This window comes from Centroberyx gerrardi, chromosome 21, assembly GCF_048128805.1.
Source record: "Centroberyx gerrardi isolate f3 chromosome 21, fCenGer3.hap1.cur.20231027, whole genome shotgun sequence".
Lineage (NCBI taxonomy): Eukaryota > Metazoa > Chordata > Actinopteri > Beryciformes > Berycidae > Centroberyx > Centroberyx gerrardi.
This window is the reverse complement of record NC_136017.1, coordinates 13,873,862-13,901,388: the sequence shown is the minus strand read 5'-3', so window position 1 is coordinate 13,901,388 and position 27,527 is coordinate 13,873,862. Positions and strand designations below refer to the sequence as shown.

Sequence of the window (27,527 nt, the reverse complement as noted above, 5' to 3'; positions counted from 1 at the left end):
TGATTTTGGTGCCTATGTCACTTAGTCGTCCAACCACTAAAAACCTTGGTGATGTTTTCCTTTATCCATTGACCTTGTCCGCCAGACATATGCAAGTCTGGAGGCTACAGTGCAACCTGGCAACTGTTTTTCTCTTCTGCAGTGAGATCAGCACTAAAAATTAGATTTTGACACGACAACAACTTATGATCACTTTAATGATTTTCACATTTCCTGCAGCCTTAGACCTCTGGGAAGAAAGAGCAATTCATAACCAAATCACAGAATAATTGTGTGGTTGGGAATACAAGTCTAGAGAGGGGATATAATGATGAATTATGTTGAGAGACAATAATACCACAAAAGTTAATTATTATTACTAGATATATCAGATATCAGTTACTTCCCGAATAATTCAGAGCAATATTGGACCCCCAGATCCTGAATTGCTCTAGTGTTTGGGGGCGGCAGGTTTCTGGACAGGCCACGGTTCCAAGTTCCACCATATATTCATGGCACGATGCCAATGACCTTTCCTCGTCATGCTGTGTTGCCAATCTGTATCCTGTGCTAGCTAAGGTCTTTCCTGCTCAAATCCCTGTGTGCCAACCGGACCTGGGAAAAATAGCCATTGAGTATGAAGCAAGTATTAAAAATAAAGGAATAAATAATTAACGTGCAGCAGTGGATCAGACGTTTACTGAGGAATCTATTCAAGAATAAATGAAGATCTTCCCTCTCTCCTAAATCTGTCAAGTGTCTGAATTTCCCTAATTTTATTTCTTGTGATGAAAATATAACACCTCAAGCATTTCGTAAGCATTTAGTATCACAGTCTTGCGCTCGTGCAAGGGAGGCGTGTAAAGAGACAAATAACTACTTCGGTTACGTAACTACTGTAACACACATGAACATCTTGGGAAACCGTGCTCATTGCGGTGCCCGTTTTAATCCGCGTTTCATTACAGTTTGGTGTGAACCTACGTGTGAAAACTGCAGCAACCAACCGTCATCTGTGCCGTTGCCAGCGCCAGCTTGGTACGGGGCTGGTTTGATTTCAACACCACAGTAGGAAGAGGGGAGATCATGGCATGGCCCCGAGAGAGAGGAGAGAGAGAGAGGAGAGAGAGAGATACACAGACAGACTGAGAGGGAAAAAGAGGGAGAGAGGAGGGAGAGCAGAGAGACTGTTAGCTCGGGTAAGTGGATTATGTGGTGTGGAAGGAAGGAGGGAGGGGAAGGCTGTGGGAGCGACTCTGGTTCATCTGTCCCCTATCTCCACTGCCTGTTCTACTCTGGTCAAATACTACTGGAAGCACGGCAAAAACACTTTCTTGCCTTACCTAGTTTTCTTATTCTAAACTAAACCCTATTCCTAAATTTTAGCACACCAATGCTATTTTCTTTTTGTCTTTTTTTCATTTTGCAGGACTAATAGCGCAGTTTCCTCAGCCTTGGACATCAAATAGTTTTTGCAAATACTTAAACACTTTGTTAGGTGCCAAATGGCCATATAGGATAATACAGGGACTATCACAAAGTTTAAATGTTCACAAGAATGCTTTCAAAAGTCATTTTTGCATACTTTTCAGTGATGAATGAAGTATTATGTAAAAAAGCAAGCGGTCAAACAACAGTGACTCGACAGGAAACACCATACTTCTATTGCAGATGGAGCTTTTTTTATTTTGTTTCATTTAGGTATAGAAAAAAACATCATAAAAACAAAAAAATAAATATATTTGACCCCAGAAGATAGCACAAGATAGTGTTACTTATAACTTATTTCCATTGTGGTCCTCGATTGAAGACAAAATAATACTTTGACATACAACACAAAACACAATAAAAACACAGCATGAATCACTCTCCCTGTAATGTCAGACTAACCATTGAGAAACAGTTGCAAACGTATTTTGAATGAAATGTCCCATTAAGATCAAGAGGGGGGCTATTTGAATTAAGCGAAAGGCAAAATTATGTTAAAAATGCTTTTTGGGTGCCATTAAAGTTCATCACCCAGGTTTTGTGAATCAGTTTGCCCATGCTGGGAATAAACTACAGTCAGGGAGAAAAAAATGTTGATATATTGGGTGAAATTTTCCGTCAAATTTTCCATTAAAGCTGCGGCTACATGAGTCAGCCTGCCCACACGCTGCTGTACGATGCCACATCACTGTATGGGTTACTGTATCCCAGGAAGGGAGGGCAAAAGGCACTTCTAAAAATTTGGCTGCAGCATGTGAACCAGTTGGCCTACACTCTTTTCAGCTTGTAGGACGCTGTGTCATGCTTTCTAAAAATTAGGAACAGCAAAACAGTGGGGATGGGCAGAGCAAAGCTTTCGAAGCAGTTGGCGTGTTTGTTTTGAGGTTAAAGCCTTCGCATTGCATATGCTTCCAACAACAACAAGCTCAGCGCAGGGAAGCTTCTGTCGAGTTTTTTACGTTTGAGGTTTTAAATTGTGTTTTACGACAAGATCACAACAAATCATGTGAATTTGACTGGTCTACCCTGCCCCATGTATGTGTATGTATGTGTGTATAGTATAGACAGTATCTATCTATCTATCTATCTATCTATCTATCCATCCATCCATCCATCCATCCATCCATCCATAGGACTACATGTTGACCATGAGAATATAATCGCTGCATTTTCCATGTCCTACCCCAATCAATTTATTTTTAAGAATCTACTTCACTATTCACTTAGAATAAAATAAATCTCAGATATTACCTATTCTCAGTTTCTCGTCTCTCTGTCTCTGTCCACAGGATTACACATTGACCATGTACTTCCAGCAGTACTGGAGGGACAAGCGTCTAGCCTACGTGGGCATCCCCCTCAATCTGACCCTGGACAACAGGGTGGCCGACCAGCTCTGGGTCCCCGACACCTACTTCCTCAACGACAAGAAGTCCTTCGTCCACGGGGTCACCGTCAAGAACCGCATGATCCGGCTGCATCCGGACGGGACGGTTCTGTACGGCCTCAGGTGGGTTCTGCCCCGCGCTGTTACCTAGATAAGAGGGTTTAAAGATTCAGTATGGAACTTTTTGCGTTGAGGCAGAGAAGTGTATTGCAAGTCCCACCTTCTTCCCCATCATTTGGGAAAGTTCACACCCCAACAGTCTTGTCTCTCATCTTCTCTCATCATCTCTCATCAAAGCAATGCCGATGTTCACTGTGTTTTTGAACTGGTCTTATCTGCTGCACGTTTAGCTTCGCTGTACTTTCTTTTCTCACTGCTTTCCACCATTGTTGTTGTTGCTCTGACGTCCCTGCACTGTGGCTGCTAGTCTCACCTTGATAGCTACAACCCAGGAATTAGTACTCAATTCTGTTTAAACATTATTTTTATGGAATTTCTGCTGTATTGGATAGTTTACAGTGAAGAGAGACTCGATAGATGGGAGAGGGGATGACATGTGACAAAGGTCACATTATATTTGCCAATAAAGTAGAGCCCTCAACCATTCATTCAAATTGTCTTCTAAAAATGATGCTAGATGTAGTCTAACTCAGTTTTACAATTTGTGTTTCACAGTATAGTGTAGCAATGCAAGTGTAGTTTAGTGTTTTTGCTGTTAGGGTGGTGATGTACAAGGTAATATTTGGGCAATGCAAATGAGCAATGCTCCCAGCAAGTGAGTCACAGGGTCAAAAATATACTCAGTTCCCAGTGTCAAGATGTTCCCATTGTGTTACTCATTTGATTTCCCAACCCAGATTTTCACAGTTGATTAGTGATTCTATATAATTTCTGTGACATAAACTGGACTCTACAGTGTTTGTGGTTATTTTTAACATGTGAACATACAATCTTGTACGATATTCCTCTCATGATATGCAAGGCCATTTTCTCACTGATGATTTGAATGATGACAGAGATATTTACCGACAGTGTTGTAAAATATATGCTCAGGCCAATATGTTGCTTCGCAAGTTTAGTATGTGTTCTGTCAATGTAAAACGCTCATTATTTAGAGCTTTCTGCACACCTCTGTATACAGCTCATCTTTGGTGCTGCTACAGGAAAAGTAGTATGCGGAGGCTCATAGTGGCTTACAATGATGCTATGAGGTTGCTGCTTCAGGTTCCCAGATGGCATAGTGCCAGTCAACTGTTTGTGTTCTCTGGTGTCCCTACATGTGAGGCACTTTTAAGACATCTGATGTACAATTTTATGTGTCGCTTGGATGAGTCAGAGAACAGCATCATAGAGGCTTTAACCAGCCCTAGGAAGAGCTGCTCTCGGTACACATCCAGGCTCAGAAAACACTGGCGAGATAGCCTACATACGAATTGTTTTTTAAATTGAATGATGAATTGTTGTGGTTTTATTTTGTATGTCTTGTTTTCTTTCTTTTTATATGCTATGGACCCTTTGTGAGTCCAAAATAAAGTTTGAATTGAATTGAATCTGAGATCACCAGTGAAATTAAGTGCGTACAGACTAGAGGGTGAATTAATGCACTGTGTGGCTGGCAGCCGCCGTTGTTTGATATTTGTTCCACAAAGCCCTTGTTTTGAATTTCCATTGATCTTTTAGTCAGAAAGGTTCAGAAGAGTTAGTGTGACCTATGAATATGGATGCATGCTTTGAATTATTAGAGTGCAAAGCAAAAAGTGTGTGTGTGCTTGCATGCATACTTACATGCTGGTGCGTATGCGTGCGTGTTTGTAGGTGTGTGTTTCAGTGTTTGTGTGTGCGTGTATGTCTGCGCACATAACACACAGTCATGCAGGCGTGCTTGTTTATGCAAGTGGAGTTCATAGCACTTAGCACTGTGGGCTACTAGACCTCTTAATGCAATAGAGAGATCAAAAGAATAGCAGAGGGAGATCTATGACAGCGATGTTTGTGATACTCATTGTTACATCAATTTATGCAAGGTGGGGCTGAAAAATATGCTGAATTCATATTCCTATCACAGTATCAAAGAATACAATATTTATATTGATATATATTATACATATTAATATAATGAGACTGAAATATGTGCATTTTTAAATGCATTTTGATGATGCACACAATGAAAAAGTAGTGGGAGGGAGAATCATCTGGCAGACAGGATGCTATATATAAGGATATAAGGAGTTAGGTCATCTGTGGGAAGTCCAATGAAGATATTCCCATAATCTACCATTACTATTAGAAGGGTTTCAAACCACTTCAAAAGGTAATGTAGATTTATAACAAAACACGACATTAAAAAATACATGGCAACTGCAATATGTGTAAAAATAATCACAATATGTCCATATCTTGCAGGCCTAATGTCATGGTATTATAATGTTTTAGTATAATGTTTTCATCTAATGGGTTTCCACAGTCTTAACAGAGTCTTAACTGAATGAAGAAATCCAGTGGCTTACTGCCAAGCTGTAAGAGAGGCAGGCTTTTAATCAGGGCAGACCCAGCCTGAATCATTTTGAATTTACATCTCACCCTGCTTCTTATTTTAACCGACTGATTATCAACCTTTTGAGCTCGTAAATCCTAAAAACAAAGGGATACCTACTCATGACAGCCCATTTCAGGTGAGCATGCGCTAAACTGTGGCGAACTGTGGCGCTTTATTATGATTTTTATTTTCAGGAGATTTCAGTTCATTAGTGAGTGGAGTGTAGCCAATTTTTGTTTTCAGCAGTAAAACACAGTGAGGACACAAGAGTGAGGACTTCTTCTCTGTTGGTGATCTGTAGGATAATTATATATAGTATTTCACAGTCTGCATTTTACCTTGGAGGTGGAGGAAGACTCGTTTTGGATTACGGTGTCAATGGCCTCCAGTAATCTGAAACCAATCAAGGAACTTGGAGTAAAGACAAATGGACATTTAGTTCCTCTTAAAGAAGATAAGAGAAAGTCAAGTGGTATCACCTTAATGCTTTACCGATCTAATTGCATTCCAGACTCCCTGAAGCTTCCCTGTTAAGTAGCTAGACTCACCTACTTACCTGTTTTTATCATGGCAATCCAAAGGCACCAGAAAAATGCTCGCTCATCCCTTCCTTCCATTCTTTCCTTCCATTCTTCTTTCCTTCCTTCATTCTTTACTTCTCAAGTAAAAGCAAAACAACTCCTCTTCTCTGTCTTTCTCAATACACAGTCTACCTCAATTGCATATCTAAAATCTATTCTCTCTCTCCCTCCCTCTCTTCCTTGGCCTGTGTCTTCTTTTTCAGGATCACGACGACCGCAGCGTGCATGATGGATCTGAGGAGGTATCCCCTGGACGAACAGAACTGTACTCTGGAGATAGAGAGCTGTGAGTAGAGGCCTGATGCCTCCGGGGCCAACATTCACACTGCCAGAGCTTAAAAAGAAATCCACACTGTCCCGTTAGAGAAATATTACAGTTTGAGCAGCGCAGTATCAAGCCTGAGTCATTCTTCTTTTTCTTTTTAAGTCCTTCAACATTTGTTTTAAATCTACTCAGAGTGCCAGAAGGGTGGGGTTTGCTATATATGGCAATGCAATGAGTGGCAGAAATCATCAGCCAACTTTTAAGGAATACACCGAATTTATGGGAAATTGGCCCATTGGTGAACTTACCCATTAAGCTATGAGAACATAGACCATCACTCAGCATAGTGTATGCTAAAGTGTTAGCATGGAACACTGGAGCAAATGATCTACCAGGGACACATGCATGGTTTTGGTGTCTATGTTCAAATTTAGCAAATTCAAGATCATTTCAATGATTTAATAAATACTTTGAATTATTACATCTTCAATAATAATACATAAGAAAAAGAAAAGAGTCCAAAAATCTGAAGGGGGAACATGTAAGGTGAGAAGACAAGTCAGCTACTTTTGAATTCTTTTGACATTTGACTGAACTCAAATGAACCCATTAGCTGATTTTGCTTTTCAAAGCAACTTCTGGTTCTTGGAAACAACTTCAAAACATGTTTTTTTTTTTCTTCCCAAATGACAGCCCAGTTGGATGATCAGCAACACTGCATATCTTGGTCTCCGATGATCGTTAGACAGATGGTTACACCTTGGTGTGTGTGTGTGTGTGTGTGTGTGTGTGTGTGTGTCTACTGCTACAGATGGCTACACCACAGACGACATTGAGTTCTACTGGAAGGGAGGAGAGACGGCGGTAACGGGGGTGACGCGTATCGAGCTGCCTCAGTTCTCCATCGTCGATTACAAGTTGGTTTCCAGAAACGTAGTCTTTTCCACAGGTAAACAATGTTATATGTTTTTGTGTAATGTGTTGTGTATGGTGCACACTGTGTATTATGGGCCTGGACCTTCACAAACTGAATTTCCTTTGGGAGTAATAGATGACACCGCGACCCATGGGTCTCACATTTTAGACAGACGTACATTTCATGTGCAGCATTTCCGTGATATTGTTCCAAGTCAAGGGTAGGCCTGTTTTCAAGGTAATTATATAATCAATTCCCGTAGCAAACAAATCTGTGCCAAACCTAGATCTGTTGATCTTAAATCCTCAGAGCCAAAGTTATGTTTGTCAGTGCCTCTAATTGGGTTGAAGTGGGGAAACGCGCTACCTTTGAAGTATCCTTCAAAAAACAGCAGTTGTTGCGATGACGATAGAATGACTCGGCATTACTTTCCAAAACATGGTGGAATTGCGGTGATTTACAGAGCAAAATGTGTCCATGCACTTAAAGTATAACTTCTCATAGTCAGGTGGTTCTTTACCCTGAGTGTAGTCTACGGACGTAGGTGAAATTGGAATGTATGGTTTGGTTCTAATATTCACAAATTTAGATAAAGATACAATCTGCAATTTATTGGACAAAAGCAATTGATTCTAAATTTTCAGTGCTTTTACATATATTATCATCATAGTCCATTGTTTACAAAGAAGGCCTCCTATAGCCTCAAAATAAATGTACAACATGTTTAGCTGTCACATACTGTCTGTCCTTGTATCAAAAGCTTAGACAATAACTTTCAGAGTGAAAAAATGTATTTTCAATCCAATTAATCACTACGTAAACAAAGCCAGCAGTGATGTAACCCTAACAGTACTGTGCCTGCAGCACACCAGAATTATCTTCCAAACCCCTTATGAGTGTTTATTGATCAAAGATGAAACACTGATGCTCAGTAAAAAGACAAGAACGAGGCGTGCACAACTTGTAAACCTCATGTCGTGATTGCCGTCATTAAATCCTGTTGTGAAACACGTCAATCAAGCGTTATTTATAGGTGCGCAATGGCCACTCCCTTGAGAGGAGTTCATCTTCGAGGGCAATTAATTAGAAGACAGGGTGACACATTTATGCAATATATAATGTAGTGCGTCAATAGTTGCATGGGAAACATTTGGAGTGTTGTATGCGGGGGGAAAGATATAAGGGGGGGGGGGGGGGGGTTACACTCTCTTTTTTAACTCATCTCATGTAATGCATCCATGTTGGAGGAGAATCATTCCACCACCTCTTGTTACATGTAAATAAATGACACCCTTCAAGTATATTCTCTGTCAGTGGAGACATTCTGTGAGCTTCAACTGCTGTTTTTGTGTTGTACATTCAGAACCTATTGAAGCCGATTTTTATGTCAACATTCACGCACAGTAGTTTATTGACGCTCCCTAACCAGCCGCCATATAATCTGGCCAACGGAGACACATTCAGAAGCAGCTTCTCTGCCCCACTCTACTGATTTCAAGAGCCACAGAGGGTAAATAAAAGCTGTGTGACATTTATTCACATCATTTCTTACAGCAATGCTCATAGGGAACGCCTGTAACAGGCCGCGAACGACGTAAATCTTTCCGTTCTTTGCTATTTGGTTATTATTAACAGATCTTCTGCAGAAACACAGTACAGTATTATCTTCTCCCTCTCGCTCTTTCCACAAGTGCCTCGCTCTGAGTCGCCGTTTGAGCTCCGGAGCTACCGCATCCTCTGCTTTTGCCCTCATTTCCCGCTGCATGTGTGTCTGCGTGCGTCTGCATCTTCGCCCGTATCTGCGCGCTCACATTTGCGCACATGTGCCGCGCTGTGTTTATCACCGTCGCCGGCTACGCTCTCATGTCTGAACCGCGTCTGAATGTGCCGAGGCGAGTGCGCCGGAGTGCACTTGTTTGCGAGCAGCGGCGCGTCCCCCGTGGGTGGCGACTATTAAAGTTTAGTGTCCAGCGGTCTGCTTCCGCGCTCCTGGCAGGATGTGTGGAGCACATCAAAGGCTCCCCGCAAGGCTGGCTAATGACCAGGTTTCCTCCATTACATGTGCCGCTGGCTTTACTCTCTCTCTCTCTCTCTCTCTCTCTTACTCTATCTCTCTCTTTCTCTATCATTCTCTCTCTTCCCCTCTCAGTCTTTAATTCCCTCCCCATCTCGCGAAATGATCTGTCTTTTTTCTACCTCTCATTTCTGTCTCTATTCCTGCCCTCTCTCGCTTTCTGTCTCTCTCTTGTCCTTCATTTCTCCCTCTCCTTTTTTTGTTCTCGTTTCTTCCCTCGCTTTATATCTTGTCCTCCTTCTCTCTCTCTCTCTCTGTCTTTCTCTGTCTCTGTCTCTCTCTCTCTCTCTCTCTCTGTAGTGTGAGGGATGCCAATTACCCTGCTGTTTCTTCCGGCTCTCTAACAGAAAAACAGCCCAGGATTCAGGGCATCATATATTCATGTGGAATGAGACCCACAACATCAATTATTCTCCTCTAAGCACACATACAAACACTGCCAGTTTGAGTGTGTGTGTGTGTGTGTGTACGCGTGTCAACACTCGCATGTCCATATGTATATGCATGCGTGTGTACGTGAGTTTGTGTCTGCAGAGGCTCATTGCAATAACGACTCGCTTGTTTGCTTGTCATCACCTTCATCATTGTCTTCATCCTCAGTGTCGCCTTCATCATCGTCAAGATCACTGAGATAATAGCCGCTCTCATGTCGTCGTTACTTCAACGTTTTTGGCTTTTACCGTACAGGATTCCCACAGGCTGTGAAAATCCTTGAAAGTTTGAGAAAACGTAAAATAAGGCCTTAAAAGATTTTGAAAATGGATGCATGGCCTTGAAAGTAAAATATATCACCCAAATTCATCATTATGCCTCAGCTCTCTGGACCTCTCTTGGTCTGAGGATGAACATTTGTGATCTTCTGACTTGTACATTTGTGTTGGTGTATAGCAGCAGTTTTGAATGAAGGATTTCATCAGGATTTCTTGACTTGACAAGATCATGAGTAAAAAAACAAGGCCTCTATGAAATTTGACCAGTGTCATGTCTTACCCCAATGTCTTAACCTTCAATTTCACTAAACAAGAACAAGAAAGTCATTGAAAAGACCTTAAATTTGATGTCCAAGTGAGTGTGGGAACCCTGACTGTAGCTCAGAGTCTTGGTCAAAGACATATTGGCTATTGCAGGATCAAACCTGCAACCCTGTGGTTACTGGACAGTCCAGAGACCAAACTAACTGCTACGAGGTTGAAAAGACAAAAACAAAAAAACATTCCACCAGTGACGCTCTGGGTCGAGTGCAGACCTCCTACACCCTCGTGCTCCCATCCACCCCTCTCTCCTTGACGTTATTGTTGTATCATCATCATCATCATCGTCACTTCCCTCATCCTCCTCCTCCTCCTCCTCCTCCTCTGCCTCCCCCTCTCCTCCTCCTCAGCCTCACACATGGTGTTCCACCCACTCACTGGTGTTGTTTGGCGTAGCAGTTACAGCCAGTTCTAGACGCCCACATGCAGTGAACCTCAAACTCCCCTTTTCTCTAAAACCACTTCTTCTGCATCTGTTACTGCAAAGATATTCGGTTCTTATTCAAGCTGGAGGAGCTACCATTACATTGATGCATCAAAAGGAGTCAATGGGTTATTTTAAGACTAGTGACAGTCCGTACCATTCACAATGTAATGTATGTTCAGCGTTTCACCGTTGAGATAGCTCATGGCTGCCAAAAGCGGGGCCTGCAGGCCAAACATGGCTGTCCACAATACTTTGGAGGGCCTTCCAAAAGGGTTCCAGGGAATGATCAGAATAATTTGGCTATTTTGTTTGCATGCAAGCGACACTAGGCAAGATTCGTATGTAAAAATGCATCCAACTTAGCAGCCTGAATCACAAAATGAAGCTGCAACAGAGAAGAGCATCCCATCCCCCGTAGATTTGTCCTATGTTCTCCTATTTGGCAGATACATCAATAAGTGTTCGTGCATTGACATTTGAATTCCTTGGTTATACAGCCTACAGTCTTTGGTCTTCTTTGCCTGTTTTTAAGCTTTGTCCCTGCTGGCCACCGTACACTCTCTGACCGCGAGTCAATCGTAATACGCTGGCACTAGAGTCTAAACTTCTGCAAACTTTCACTCATGATTCTCCACTGTCTGGATGGTTAACTAACCTAAGGTTGAAGCTTCACATTATTCCCATGGAGTGAAGTCATGTCATGATGAATTACTTGATCCATTGTTTAAGTGAGTGAGCAAGTGTTAAATTAAAACTGCTCGTCTCTTTATTGAATATTTCACACACAGTAACTGGTTCTATACAGGAACTAGCATCGAAAACAGGCTGAGATATTTCCATGGAAAATGTAGATTAATTTAGTTTGCAAGTGAGACAAAAACGTAATTTTAGACACTGGTTAGATCTCTTCCTCTCTCGTCCCTTTGGTATCATTTGTTATAAAGCATCACAGACCAGCGGGGTTGGTAAACATGAGCGTGCTGTGTGCAGTTTACGTCAGTAACCCTCTGAGTAATGAAGTCTTCAAATTTCATTTAAATTTCATCTGCCATTTGGAACTGTCAACATGCAAAAAAGATTTTTGGCACACCATCTATTTACATACATACATACTTACAAAGTTAGCCCCTTTGCATGTGAAGAAGTGTGAGTAGTGCTAATCTAGTCTTGTCTGTGTTGTGACGATTATCAAAGTTGTGATCATTATCAAAGAGAAAAATTGATCCAAGACGCTGCCCCAGTGTATTTTGTGAACACACAGGCCAAAACCAGATTATTCACAGATTTCCTTTCTGATTCAGCCCATGTTTGCCATCGTGCCTGGTGAAAATTTCATGAAGGACATGTTGGGATTTTTATTGCAACCTACCATAGGTGCAGAATCTTAATGAGATTGCACGGTTTTCCCAGAGTGACTATCTATCCATCTTCACACAAGTGTGGAGTCGATTTGGACCCACGCTCACCACGAGTAGCCTTGGCTGAAACATGAAACTCCCACTTATCACCCACGGATTGGAAATTTCAGTGAAATGGCCTCCACTTATCCTCCAATATAAAACGAAAATGACAAATAGCCAAGGATAACGGGAGTAATGAGCCATACATTCAATCCATAAAGACACATACTCTGGGAGATTCATGGTAAATCATGCATTGCCCTTTTCTTCTATCAGATCATGAGTAAAAAAAAAAAACAGTCTGTGAGAATTTCTCATACCAGCTCATGGGAAAGAAATGACATAATGCTTTCTCATAGCAGATCATGGTGAGGAATCTAATTTTAAATTCCTGAATTAAGAAGCCTCACAGGCATTGCTACATGCATTTATAAAGCTATTATACTTGCATTAATGCCGAAACCCACAGAATCATGGTATGAATTATGTAGGTGGATGGGATGTGGAAAATTGATATATCATCAAAAAGAAAAACTGTGTGCTGAAATTTTTATCACCATCCTGTATATTGTGTCAAATCATCATGAAATAGGGTTACAGTTGCGTGTGTGTGTGTGCCGGCGTGTGTGTGTACCGGCGTGTGTGTGCGTGCGCTAGCGAGGGGATGCTTGTTACCATGGCGATAAATCCAACCCATGCTGTCGGTGTAGTCATGGAAACTGAAACAAAAACACAAGGTGTCCCTGCATGCTCCTTGGAAGAAAAAATCAGCCAAGATGTTGCTTTTCCTTATCAACATTTTCAATGAAATTTGCATTTTGACAGAATTTTTTAGATCACTTTTTTAATCTCATCAATAGATATTGTTGTTTTTTTTGTTTTCACTGGAACCAAATCTGTCTTTGTAGTTTTATTGCAGGTATCATGACCCAAGCACTTACATTTTTCATCTCCTAATAATTTTTCCTGTCCATTGAAAATTTCGTCTTAACGCAAGATAAAAAATGCACTGTTTCAGTCACTGCGGCACCTTGCTCATTGTTTTGTCCCTTTCCTCTTTCCATAGGTGCCTACCCTCGTCTGTCTCTGAGCTTCAAGCTGAAGAGGAACATCGGCTACTTCATCCTGCAGACGTACATGCCGTCCATCCTGATTACCATCCTCTCCTGGGTCTCCTTCTGGATAAACTACGACGCCTCCGCTGCCAGAGTGGCTCTAGGTGAGAAAACGTATTTGTTAAGGAGCCGATAGTTGGCTCCTTAAATGAGCGGTCAGGAAGCGAAATTGGCTGCGAGCCTCACTTCTGGTGGATTCCCGGGAGGCAAAGAGCAGCAATATGTTTTCATGAACCCGGGTCCCACAGTAATAGACTAAACTTCTCATGGTGTCCTGGGATCAGTGGAGGCTGGTGACTCACAAAGCTGAGGAGGACAGGACTTGGAAATATGTGTCTATTAAGTCTACTGTACTCAAGACTAAAAGAGCTAGTTTTTAAGGAAAAGATTTTAAAAAATTCCTTCCTTGTCCTGGGCTAAAAAAAGGTTTAAGACGTTACACCTGGCATACATCAATAAGCATCTTATTATTTGATTAAGGCAATACTCTGACTTTGAAATTGTCATGTAAACGCCTTTATCTGATTATCTTGATCGGGAGTAAGCATAAACCGGTTAACACAGCTAGATTTCTGCTCAATCTTTCCATTTATTGGGGCATGTGAAAGCCTTAGTCAGATTTCTTTTGGCTTTTTTTCAAACTGCAGATGTCAAAGGTCGCCAGACGCAGTAACCCTGATGTTGTATTTATTTACAAAGCAAACAACATGGCGCAGTGCAGCGGAGTGACGAGCGGTAGACTGATTTATTAAATGAATCCATGTAAAGTGGGTTATTAGAGAAATGTTCAAAGCGTTACCTCGAACCGTGTAAACGTCATAATCAAAATATTGCCTTAAGCTGATTACCGCCGGTAATTGGGGTGTTGGTGTGCATGTAAACGTCCTCAATATGCATTTGTATGGGGGGTTTTTGTGTCTGTATCTGTGTTTGGCTTCTGCTTTGCCCCTCCGTGGGGCAAAAACATGAATCCATGACCTTGGCTTGGAACAGAGTGGGTCATACCTTGGTCTGTACTCGCTTTGGTTACTGAGCGGAGCTACAAATAGAAGTGGTCTCTAATAAGAATACTGAAAAAAAACGTGTTATTATTGAAGAGTGCTAATCTGGGTTGAAACGCCCACTCACTCTGGGGCTCTGGTGAGCAATAAACAAAGGCAGAGATGGAAGCAGCAGTTCGCTGGTTTGTAGTTATTGTAATTCTTCGCAGGGGGTTACAATACAGTCTAGTCAGTGTCAGATACTGCGCAGTTTAGTTTGACATATGAGGAATCAAGCATTAACCTTGTGACCCATACTGAAGAACCAAAATCATAATATGAAGGCGATGAAGGTAATGAACATAATATAATTAATACAATGGACTAAGCGTACCAACCAGCAGGCAGGGTTTAAATCATAATTAACACATAAATTGTTCACATTATAGGTACACACTGTCTTGCTAGGAAGAGGGTAATTATCCAGTTTTCTTTCAGTGACGCATTGGCATTGTAGATCCTCTCCCAGGTGTTTGGGAGCGTTAGAAGCCAAGCCAAGCTTCTAAAGGGAGCTCCGCTTCAGTGATGTTTCTCATCACTGGCGTGGCAACAAACCACTGTGTCAGGAAATTTTTTTGTGTCCAAAAACTTTTTGGTGCCACAAAAATGTGCAAAACACCAAATTCCAGGTCACACCGAATTATTAATTGCCAAGAACATGACATCCCAAATGAATGACTGCTTGAAACAAAACACAGTGAATTTCTGAGGCGCACCAAATTATTGATCACATGGAAAAGGGCATACCAAAATATTGACTGCTGCTGTCAAGGCGCGCCAAATTATTGATTGCTTGGAACAATCATGTAAAGTCTGGTGTCATCATAAAAAGAGGGAGTCCAAGCATAATAAACTACCAGCAAAGGCCCAATTTAGTTGTAGTTATCATAAAATTTACCATAGAATCTAAAATACCATTAAAATACATTGCCAGGAGCTGCTCCATTGATGTTAAATAGGACATTTTGTTGACACTGCAATTCATTCTATAAAATATTTTCATTTTTGTAACATATCCAACTATAATTTCAAAATTCCAAAGTGTTTTTTTCCAGCCAGATAGCCTCAAAAGTGGAGGCATCACCTCGAACATACAATAAATCACGTCATCTTCGCATTTTTTATTTCCATTCCATCTTTTCTATTCTATTTTCTATTCTTTTCTATTGAATCATTCAATGTTCAGTCACTTCTGTCCTTCGTTAAGCAAAAGCAGCACAACAGTTGTGCGTTGCCTTAGCGCTTACATCATCTTTAACGTGGACGGATAGATAATGGAGCTGTGATGACCTTAACACATGATAATGCTTTTCAGAAAACTTGCCCTGATCCAGCACCTTGCTGCAACTCCTCCTCCTCCTCCTCCTCCTCCTCCTCCACTCTTATCTCCCACTACATACAACTCGTTAGAGATCGGAACGGATATTTGGAAAGCGTGTGTGTGTGTGTGTGTGTCCGTGCGCGTGTGTATGTTTGTGTTTCACATCCACCCGTGTTTGCCTTTTAGCAGAGCTGGTGGGCTTTCTTTCGTTAAGGCATGCTGGATGCAATATCCGGTCATTACCGTATGTCTTTGTGTGTAGATGTGTGTGCGTGTGTGTGAGTATGTGTGTGAGTGGATGTGTCTGTGTGAAGTCCCACTAGCTGCAATATCCGGTGTGTGCTTCTTCAGCTAAGAGGCAACCGGAGGACCATTCACTACTCCTGATGGATCATTACGAGCTTTCAGCAGGTGCCCTAGATGGGGAAGAGTGTGCGAGTGTGTCTGCTTGACTGTGTGCGCGTCTCTGCTTTTTTTTGTGTGTGTGTGCAAACCTAAGAGCAGTGTAATGATCAGAGAGGAATCAATTCAAGGAGGCAGCAGGCGAACAATTGAATTGTTTGAGGGAGAATCTCATTTTCCCGAGCGATTCCGAAGCATTGCAAAGATACAAATGACCCGCTCGTCCCGTAATCGGGTTGAAACCCATTTCCACCGGTCGTGCCCTGCGCTCGTAATCATATTATATCAACTGTCAAGGTGCGGGCATTTGCTGTAATTGGTTAGGGAGCACTGTTAGTGTAACAGTAGACACGCAGGTTTGAGCTCACTTTGCATTGCGCTGGACCTTCGATGGTCCTCCCAGCACTGGAAAACCTCCCTTTTCTGGACCATAGACTCCCAAACTGACCAGTCTTCCGAACCGCTGTGCATGCTAACTACATAGCTAACAGTTTGTGCTGTCATGTATGATAGAGTTCACTTGGCACTGGCTTGTTTTATGGCCTTATACACTATATACACAAGCCTCAGCAATGTGCAAACTGTCTAGAGAGCTGACACTTTGCTACCGGTGCCATAACAAGGCATGACACCACTCACATAGTTAACATCCATTGACTTTTTTAAGCATTTTACTTGATGGCTTTTATTTTTTACAGTGTTGGGCTATGTTGCCAATGGCCTATTGGTTTGTGATTATAGGAGATTTGATTGCTCTGTGCCTTTGCTATGGTCGTTAAGGTAGAAAGAGACTCGGAAACGCATAACTAGAGAGGTGGTGGTGGGGGGGGGGGGCAGACAGAGGTGCAACGAAAGCAAAGAGGGAAACCACCGATAAATGATGGTGGGATCTGGGGAAAAAGAGATAAAGGATAAACGAGGTGGGAGAGAGAGAGAGAGCGGGAGAAATTGAGTGAATGAGAGAGCGATAGAGAGGGGGAGAGGTGGGAGAGAGACTCGAAAACAGACTAAGAGGGAGGGAGAGAACAATGGAAAGAGACAGAGAGAGATGGAGAGAGAGAGAGCGACAGAAAGAGACGGAGAGAGGGAGACAGAGAGCGAGAGAAACCCCATAAAACTATATTTCTCCCCCGAGAGTCCAGCGGCATGATGAAAAAGGAGGGAGGCCCATGGGCACAGGACCCTTTGATTAAATTGTCTGAACAGAGAGAGGGAGGGACAGAGAAAGAGAGAGAGAGAGAGAGAGAGAAAGAGAAGGGGGGGGGGTGAAGGACAGAGAGTAATGGCACAGCTGAGAGAACACCTATAAAGAACAAGGCTGTCGTTAAGCAAAAAAACCCTAGAGATTGCACCATCCAATAGAGAGCCAAAGGGGAAGAGACGTAGCACAAGCGCACACACACATTCACGACGACGCGCTTTTCCCCCCTATCTCTCCCTGATATACACACACACACACACACACACGCACACACACACAAGCGGTGTTGGCCTTGTAATGTGCCAATAAATCACACTAAGGGCTAGATTGACCTTAGCTCCCCCACCCCCCTCATGCCCCTTGTCTCCTCACTGTACTTTATGAAACCACACACGCAAGCACGTACACACACACACACACACACATACTAAAACCATGTCCGTGTGTGTTATACGAGCGGCCCGGCTACTGATAGGCTCCATTTATTCTCCAGTATGGGAAGATAAAGCAGTAGAGATATATCTGCCATATATATCTATAATGAGATGAGATATGGCGTTATTGCGTTATTGGAGGTCAGGGTTTGCATGTTTACGGGTTGAGGCGTGTGTTTATGGGCGGCGAAGTGACATAACGTGAAATGTATCAAACCGCCGCCGATTCAATTTCCCTCGTCTCTTTGTCTCCGCGACAATTTCTGTCTCTCTGTGACTCTCTCTCTCTCTCTCTCTCTCTCTCTCTCACTTTCTCTTTCTGTCTCACACACATGCACGATGTGCGAAGGTGCCTTTCCGGGAATACCGGGAGATAGCGAAATAATCACGCTAAGCCATTCGGCACCCCCCGGTGGATAAGGTTACCAAGAGCCGGGGGCCAGATACATGCAGCACTATTCTAATGAGTTATTTCAGCTTGATGACCAAGGGGCAGTCGGAGGTTTCAAGGCAGACCTTTGCATTTCAATGAAGCGGAGGTTATGCGCACACCTACTTGTACGCGCATGTCAGCGAGATCGTACACACAGAAACAGGAATCCAAGCCGTAAATGGTTTCATATGGCCGCACAAGCAAAACACATGCGCCGTTCGCTTTTTCTTTCTGTCTCTCTAACTGTTTTACTGACACACACTCGTTCGACAAGGCAATCCCACAGCAAACATAATCATTTCTTGTAGTGGGTCAATCCTCCTCTTAACCAGTAGGAGAAATAACCACAGAACAAACATGTTTTCTTCAAAGAGATCCTAGTTTCTATAGTAACGCCTCAGACAGTTGATGGGAGTTTTCTCCAACGTGACCCATAGGTTGCTGACAAGATACCAACATCTGTTTAAAATGGTGAAATGCCCCTTTAGGACAGGCTTACACTATGAGACAGTTTTGAAGTACTTAAGTGCCAAATTTACCCTCCCAGATTTTCGAGATCGGGAAGGAGGAGGCCTTGGAGAAAAAATGACGTGATGTGTGACTTTCACCCAAATCTTATGTTCTAAATGAATGTGCGATGCTCTAAACAAGGACAAGTTTGCTTCTGTCTTAAAGCCCCGCGGAGAAACAGATGTAAGAAGGCTGCAAGAGTCGTGGTTTGTATTTGAGTTCTGAGCTCATTTTTAATTAGATGAGATTAATCAACTCCGACTGAAAAAAGGACTCCTGCCTAGGTTCTCATGGAAGATGAGTAAAGCAGATAGGAAGATAATACTAATACTAAGACTAATGCTGATACTGATACTGATATAAATACTGATACTGAAAATACCGATACCAATACTGATAGGGATACTAACACTACTAATACTAGCATTAATACTAATACTATTACCAATACTAATACTACTGACACTAATACTAGTACGGATACTACAACTGTTACTGATACTCATCTTGATACTAGTAATAATGCTAATACTAATACTAGTATGGATATTTATACCCACACTAATACTGATACTAACACTAATACTAACACTGATACTGATACTAATTCTAATAGTATATATACTACTAATAGTAATACTTATACAAATATGGATACTAATACTAACATGAATACTGATACTGATTCTAATACTAATACTAATAGTAATAATGCATCTCTTTTTCCTCACTAAGGGATTTCCACTAGAGATACTGCCTCTCCTGACTGAAGCTAGTGTAACTGGACATTGTCCAAATATAATCAAAGCATAACTTACCTCCTCTCCTCATTGAATACTGTCACAGAAGAAGAAGCTGCCTCTTGGCCGACGACAAAGCAGGTTCCTATCGTTGTTTTGTATATTTGTTTTTCCAATAAGAATGATTCCTATGATCATTAAAATGGCATATTTCTTCCCCCCCCCCAAAGGGATCACCACGGTGCTGACCATGACCACCATCAACACCCACTTGCGAGAGACGCTGCCCAAGATCCCCTACGTCAAGGCTATCGACATGTACCTGATGGGCTGCTTCGTCATGGTCTTCCTGGCCCTGCTGGAGTACGCCTTCGTCAACTACATCTTCTTCGGGAGGGGCCCGCAGATGCAGAAGAAGCTAGCCGAGAAGGCCGAGAAGGCCAACAATGAGAGGGCAGCCAAGTACGACTCTGCGAGGGTGAGTTGGGATTTGCTGATCGGATTTATGCTTCTCAAGTCATACTTCAACTTTTTTACGTGGTTAGGACGGCATACGAGCATTTGTTCAGTTGGAAATTGAAAACAACACACAAACTGAAAGCCCATTCACATCTAGAACGATAACTATAAAGATAACTATAAACTATAACGATACATTCACTCTACAACGATATCTGTGATAAGTTCCTCAGCAAACCAAACCGTGTTTTGAAAGGTGCTATACAAATAAAGTTTATTATTATATTATTATTATCAATGCAGTGAGCTGCCGAATTCTCCCGCCCCCTTCTTTCTTAGAGCTTTAATTTGATTGGTTGAAAATGTGTCCCTGCATCCAAAACATCTCTCTGAGATCAATGCAAAATTATAGTTATAGTTTTGGATGATTTTAAAGTTATTGCTGTAGTGGGAACACAGACATTCAATTTACTTAGAACGATTTGAATCTTTTTACAGTTCTAATTATCTTTATAGTTATTGTTCTATGTGAATGGGCCTTGACTGGTATAAATGGGTAGATGAATGGAGGGATGCATGAATGAAAGAATGAATAAACAAATGGCTGAAAGAATGAATGAATGAATAAATAAGGTACACACTAATAGATTCAAGATGAATAAGTTGAAATCCTCATTGCTGACAAAATTAAAATATTTGTCACAATGGCCAGTGGGACCAATGTTGGCATGAATATGCTATGAATACTGGGTCGCTTCCGCAGGAGAACGCCCCGGGACAGCATGGTGGAAAGGACAGTGTGAAAGGACAAAGATTCAATTTGCTTCTTTTTTCCCTTCCCAACAGGACACAAATGATAAAACAGCTTAACCATGGTGATAAATCTAAAATGAACTTTTTTTTTTTTGGTCAGCTCATGAGAAAAGAAATAGCAAAAGGAAAACGTATTGCATAATTTAACTGTATTACATTATTCAATTATTCATAAGCATCTGTATGCCCGATGGCTTCAGTAGCCAAAATGCGTCGGGTTTGAGAAAATCCATTCTCAATTATTTGTGGCTGAATATCTTCATCTCCTCAGGAGGCAGGTAGTAGGACCGCATCCCTAAAACGCTCCAATCAGGTTAAAGGTCTTCGCCACTCACGCTCGGTGAGTTGTTTGTTCGGTGGGACTCCTCAATATTCTTCAGTCAACTCCGCCATCGCCATCAGCTGACATGGATGTTTTTCTTTCTCTTCAGCCATAACGCATAACGTTTGTTCATCCATGGAATGAATGACATGACTACAGACATTTCCATAACATTGCCATAATCTCGGGAGTATTCAGTTTGACTTTCCGACTTTTTCGTTGTAATTCAACATGTTTTTCCACATTGGATGAAAGACATGGTAGTCGTGCTGTTTTGGATACGATCCTGTTTTCTACTTTCAGAATGCATGCTCTCTGTGTACGCTACTTTATCTGCAGTCTTCATCACTGAATTCATTGTTGAAATGCCGTACTGTCAAAAACAAAGACATTTCCCACAAAGCTCTCATACAGTGACATAGCCCACGTCAGGATGTGCCAAATCAGTGTAACTTTCTGTGGGTAGCTACTGTAGAAGTCCCCCATAGTGTGTCTACGCTGCATTAGTAGCAGCAGCTAGCATTCTTTTTCAAATGAAGATTTTTGTTTCAAAATGAAATATCCACCCTTGTGAAACATGTGTGATCCACAAAATGATTGTTGGTACTGTATGAAAGTAAAAGTCATTGATGAATAATACTAAAGTTGTTTGAGTGAGGAAGTTATCATCTGTGTTTTTAAAATATTGAGCAATGAACATCAGGCAACAATTCTTCTCCAAAATGTCTATAGCATTTTGGAATGAAACCTTTCAAAAGATATAAACAACAACTGATTTGGGCTGAAAATGGATACTATTTGAATTTTCCAACAAAACCCCTTAAAGTCATGGCAACATTGCCACATCAATTCACTGCTGTATGCATTGCATGCAGGGAACTATGGGACTTCTACAGTGGCTACATTTGCATGAATGATCGCTACTGTACGTCATTGTTTATTTGTTTTGTGGCAGACATGATCACAAGCATGGAGTATGCTGTACCTCCTATGTGTTTAAAGTGTTGAGTAGTGACTTATTTTGTTTCAGTGGGAAATTATAAGGAGGACTCTTGTCAGCTATTGTATCTTGAATCTTGTCAGTTTGCAGCTCCAAAGGTGGATTTTTGGATTATACAAGGCAGCAGACCTCATAGTGGTGGCAATTGTCATGCTTTATCAATCTAAAACATAACTGATTTTTAGGAAATTTAGAACTGGACACCAGGCTCGAGTGGAAAGTGCTGGTATGTCAGTCAACAATCTTGAATGGTCATTTGGCTGGCAAGCTTAAGATGGCTGCCATAGAAAGTGAGACAGTGCTGTCATGGAAATGTGTATCAGTTTGGTGCATGAGACTCGCAGTGCTGACTTGTTGCCATGGCAAAAGCATGATTTCATTGAACATTCCATTGGATGCCCACACATGAGACAATCGCTCGGCTCCATGACAACCGCGTTTGGCGGCACCCGTCTTGGGCGACCGAAAGAGATTGCCTTGAAACTTCAGGAAGTGTCCTTTCTAGCGGCTCCACTTGTGTGCTCATAATGATGTTAATTAGCTCTCTCATTTCTTCTCTCTCTCCAGGCGGAACCGCACGGGCACGGGAACATCCTGCTCACCACCCTGGAGATCCATAACGAGGTGGCGGGGAACGAGATCACCACCAGCGTGGCGGACATTAGGAACTCTCAGTCCATGGTGCAGCTGGACAGCACGGCCTCGACGCACATCCAGTACCGCAAGCAGAGCGGCGGCATCGGCTCGCGCTCCGCCAGCCGCCACTCCCTGGACCGGGCCGCCCAGATGAAGCGGAGCCGCCTGCGGAGGCGGTCCTCCCAGCTCAAAATCAAAATCCCCGACCTGACGGATGTGAACGCCATCGACCGCTGGTCACGGATCATCTTCCCTTCCGTTTTCTCGCTGTTCAACCTCGTCTACTGGCTCTACTACGTCTGATTGGACCGTCGTTTTGTTTAGGTGTTTGCTGTTGTTGTTTTGTTTTGAATTTTTTTTGGTTTTGTTTTGTTTTGTTTCTTTTTGTCCTTTTTTCTGTTGCTTTTTTACGTGATGGAATCTATCAAGAAAACAAAGACTGCAACAATAAAAGAAAAAACAGACTCAGAAAGACTACTGATGCTTGGACCAACTTCTCGTCAAAATTCTTTTTATATATTTGCAGTCTTTGAATCCTTCGTACCAAACTCTTCTTTTTTTTCAGAAGTATGTACTGTAATTGGGACTTGTTAATGTCAATTCCCAACATTTGCCCTCTCAGTAATTTGTAAATAGAGAGATGCAGAGCCAGCAATTGAATAAACAATACAGTATTTGCAAAAATCAACAATAGACACGAAAATGCAGATTTTTGTAATCAAAAAACAACTATCGTGAAGAAAAATGAATAACCTTTATACTACACAGGCGGTCAGATAAATGCAGACGATTCCATTGAACAAACTAATGTATGTTTGACTGGTACCCTATGCAGTATTAATGCATGTAATGATCAGCCATAGTGAAAAAAATGATTCCTTTTTTGCCTTGGGTTATATTACATTTTCAAAGTGCAGATCAGAAGCTTTTTTCAAAGACAAAATCCTGTTGATGTGTATTTGTGTATAGTATTGATATTATAGTTGTTATTAACTATATCACATATTGATCTGGTAAACCTTTACCCAAACATATTTATTTAAAGTTGAGGACTTTGTCCTCTGTTCAGGATGATTGTGACTCAGGTTCTGAATTTTGCTATTTGGCATCTTTTTCTTGACAAAGAAAAGTGTCGCTGAAATATCCTTTTGGTAATTTGATAGGAAAAAAAGCACAAAAGTGAATGAAACTGCCATTTTTTCACTTCACTCTTTTACCTTCTCGCAACAGCGCTTCAAGTGATCGCATGACAGAATTGCACTCAAATTTATCAAATTCCTCTAAAACTGTCTTACTTTCATTTAAAACAACTGCCAAGGGCCTTGTGGGCGATACAGTTACTCAATCCATGAAATATTCTAATATTTTTGTACTCTGTGTCTTCAGGTATTCATTTTGTTTCCTAACCCGTCTTGCTGAAAAACATATTTATGCTCACAACACTCTCAGAGAGGTCAAACTGTGGAACTCTGTTGTGTTGATACAGTGGTTTACTGGAGGGATGACAGGCATTGTTTGTACATAAGTACATAGTTGTGTATATACATATATATATATATAGAAATATATATACTGTGTGTACAACCAAAAATGGAAATGATCACATATTCAGCATTTTGTGATTGTCATACTGGCTATTAATTGTCAGACTATTTAGTGCAAAAAAAGACCTGAATTCAAACGAACCGAGAGGTCAATTCAGACATAATCACATCATTTTAGTTTGGGACGTTTCAGAGCATGTGGGGCACTCGAAATACATTTTCTTTTCCAACATCAGACCATCATGATATTCCACTCTCGACACTGTGCATCACTCTGCGTTTTAGAGCGGCCATATAGCGGCAAAGTGATGCAGTAATGGATTTCATCGATCCCATCGCGACGGACCATGACGCGGCGGCACACCCGGCCCGTCGACTAATAAGCACATGCTAGCATTGAATGTATCAGTTCCATTCTTCAGGGAGAGGATAATGAGCCATGGTCATCATTTCTCCATCAGAATCAGAATGTAACATGCCCATTCTCGTGTTGCGAGTGACGCTTAACAGAGTAAGAACGAGAGAGAGGGAAGGGGATGGTGGATGAGTGTGTGCATGTATGTGTGTGTGTGTGTGTGTGTGAGAGAGAGAGAGACAGCCAGGCACACTGGGAGATGGATAGGGAGAGGAAGGGCGTGGGTAGACCATTTATTTTCTGTGCTGCTTGCTCGACTATGGACAAATGTCAAAATAGAATAATTTTTGTGATAAAAATAGCTCTCCTGTTCGACTCTTATTATGATAAACTGTGCCATTCCACCTTAGGTCGCAGAGCAATCAACCAGTTGCAACTCATGGACGATGATGTAAATTTGAAGCATCCTCTTGTAAAATCATAGATACACCATGTACATCCACTATTCATGCATGTACATGAATACATGTAGAAAAAAAAATATTTTGCTACTTGATGACAGTGCGTTTCGGTGTGACTGTGAGGATGCCGATGCTTCATAATGTCGGTCTACACAAGAGCCGCTGACAGTCAGAGTTGGGATCAATTCACCTTCTGCTCTTTCCATTCAGGAGGGGAACTTTTATTGTAAATTGTAAAGTTTTATGACGTAGAATGCTTCTTGTTGTGTCCAGTCTGACTAATGACGAAGAACTGAATGTATCGTTGTTGCACAATTTACTTTCTGGATCAACTGTATGGAAAAGGAATTGACCTCAACCCTGATTAATATAGGGCTCTAGTCTATTCCACATTCACGTGACCGCAAGTCCCTTTCTGGTCTCCAGTCCCGTTTTCTACTGTGTAGATGGGGCTAAGTGTAGACTTGGCCCGGGTCCCACATGGAAGACAGCTCTAGTTACAGATGAGTGTCAAATACCAAGGAAACAACATCTATTACTCGGAGTGTTTTCTCTTGACCGATCCGTAAATAAGCAGAGACATCTCACTGTAGGGGGATGTGTTGACTTTGGGACGCAAACCTTTGGTTTTGGGCACAAAGCAATGTTTCATGGTCTCATGCATTTCAAGGTAGAGTGTTGTGGTGTGACGTTATTATCACGGACAGAGAACCAGTTCGCCTTAAGATGTTTAAAGCTGCTCTATGTAGTTTTCGGGAGGGAAATTTGAACCAATGAAATGTCAAAACAGTTGATGATATAGCTTCAGTGCTTTCTAAATAAAGCATTATAATAAGAGAAGTGTATTCCTGGAACACTGAAGCTAGAAAGTAACTGTTTTGCTGTGGCGGTTCTGCCCTCCCACCACATTTATAATACAAAGAAACATCTTCTAGGCTTACTGGTTCTCTTTGCTTAAGAGGGTTATTTTTTGGGGGAGATTTGAAATAAGTGCGAAATACTTGCAAATGATTATTGAATGAGTCTTTATTACCAAAACTACATAGTGCAGTTTAAAAGAGAGCGAGAGAGAGGCAACTGTTGCAAACTCTAGGTACGTGTTTATCATGCATGCAACCACAATTTGTTCCTGGGGAAAATTAAAAAAAAAAAAAATGTATTTTGCAAACTCATTTATCTATAAGAGCTGCCAACTGCTCGTTTTAGAGATGACATCATGCCAAGTGAGCCTACCTTAAAGAAAAAAAAAGAAAAAGAAAAAAAAAAGAGTCAAAGAGTCATCAATGACTTCAGGTGTTGTATGGCCTTGGTCCCATAATGGAATGTGAAATGTTCTGTGCTGCCACAAAATGTATTTAGGTTTAGATTTATACTGTATATCTATGTATGTTTCTCTTCCCCTTTTCAATAGATTATCATGTTAAACCATCAAATAAATGATATACATTCTACCTGTGTGTTTGGTATTGCAAGCATGCATGCAGCTCCACAAAGCACCTGCATTTAAATTTGTTTTTACTCAAGGGAACTACATTTCTCTCACAAGGTAAAACTGTATTTGCAGGACAAGTTCAGACTGTAAACCTCTTTCTAACTTGACTGCTAACTCTGCTTTATTCTATTCAATTTTGATTTGTGAAGGTTTTGGCAGCATAACACGCATAACTATGTTTTCTGCCCGTGTTTCAAGAAAAACTCAAGGACCAATTCTGTCCTTTCCAATTCTATCACCTTTGTGTTCCAATTCTGATAATAAAAAATAAAAAAAAAGATTCTATGGACATCGGGGGTGAAAGTTGGTAAATTTCCCTTGAGTCAGAATAAAGTCAATTTCCTCTAAAAATGAATGGAATACCTGTTTGAGTGTGGTCCTTGCACATTTTTCATGATTATTTCTGCCTAAAACTCCAATCTGTGTTGTACTGCAAATACCATATCTGATTGTACTCACTGTTATGTCACATTTAGTAAAAAAAAAGTAGGTGTAAATACTTAAGAAATTACTCTAAAGTACAGTAAGCAAAGTTAGTCTTTTGAAAATGCTCTCAAAAGTTGCATCACTCAAGAAAATCTACTCAAGTTACAGCTACTTTCCACCTCTGATGATTCAGATGAGTGGATCAGTGAGAGGGAGCTACACTTGTCATTTCCCAGAGTCCCACAGCCACAGAGTGTAATATGTGTTTACAAAGGGAGTTTCCTGCTTTACAGCTAATGATTATAATTAAGCCAAAAGAAGGAGGTCAGAATCACCAACGGGACCCACACAGAACTATTTTTGATGTCGCCAACACACAACAACCGGGTGTGATAGGTCCATTTACAGATACACAGGAGCTGATAAAATGGGGCTAAGGGTGTGGATATGTCACTGGGGTTATCAAGTGGGTATCCATGTTTCACTGCTTTAGCCTCACAACACCTCTAGGAGGCTCCATATGGCAAACTGCAGCATCCCAGAACCACCCTGCTCTATTCAATACACTTAAATTAATTCACTATTCAGCATAATTATCCATTAAAAGTTAAAAAAGTAAACAAAAAACAGAAGGAGAGGTGAAAAAATCCTGATTTGGTTGAATGTCCCGTAAGGGAAGAGGACCAAATAAATACAACAATAAATAAATATATCACAATAAATAAATGAAATGCATATA

At 41.3% G+C, this 27,527-nt stretch overlaps 1 protein-coding gene across 3 annotated transcripts in view; it reads left to right on the top strand.

Annotated features, from left to right (window-relative positions):
- The window catches only part of LOC139914137 (gamma-aminobutyric acid receptor subunit beta-3-like), a 58,962-nt gene extending 36,149 nt beyond the window's left edge, over positions 1-22,813 (top strand). For 2 of the 3 annotated variants that reach the window (XM_071902348.1, XM_071902349.1), the window contains 7 exons: positions 2,757-2,977; positions 6,175-6,257; positions 7,048-7,185; positions 13,151-13,303; positions 19,511-19,758; positions 20,824-20,892; positions 22,442-22,813. In XM_071902348.1, the coding sequence (XP_071758449.1) occupies positions 2,757-2,977; positions 6,175-6,257; positions 7,048-7,185; positions 13,151-13,303; positions 19,511-19,758; positions 20,824-20,892; positions 22,442-22,813 (1,284 nt within the window). The remainder of the gene's footprint in view (positions 1-2,756; positions 2,978-6,174; positions 6,258-7,047; positions 7,186-13,150; positions 13,304-19,510; positions 19,759-20,823; positions 20,893-22,441) is intronic. The other variant, XM_071902350.2, reaches the window with a different exon arrangement.
- Positions 22,814-27,527: the final 4,714 nt, after the last annotated feature.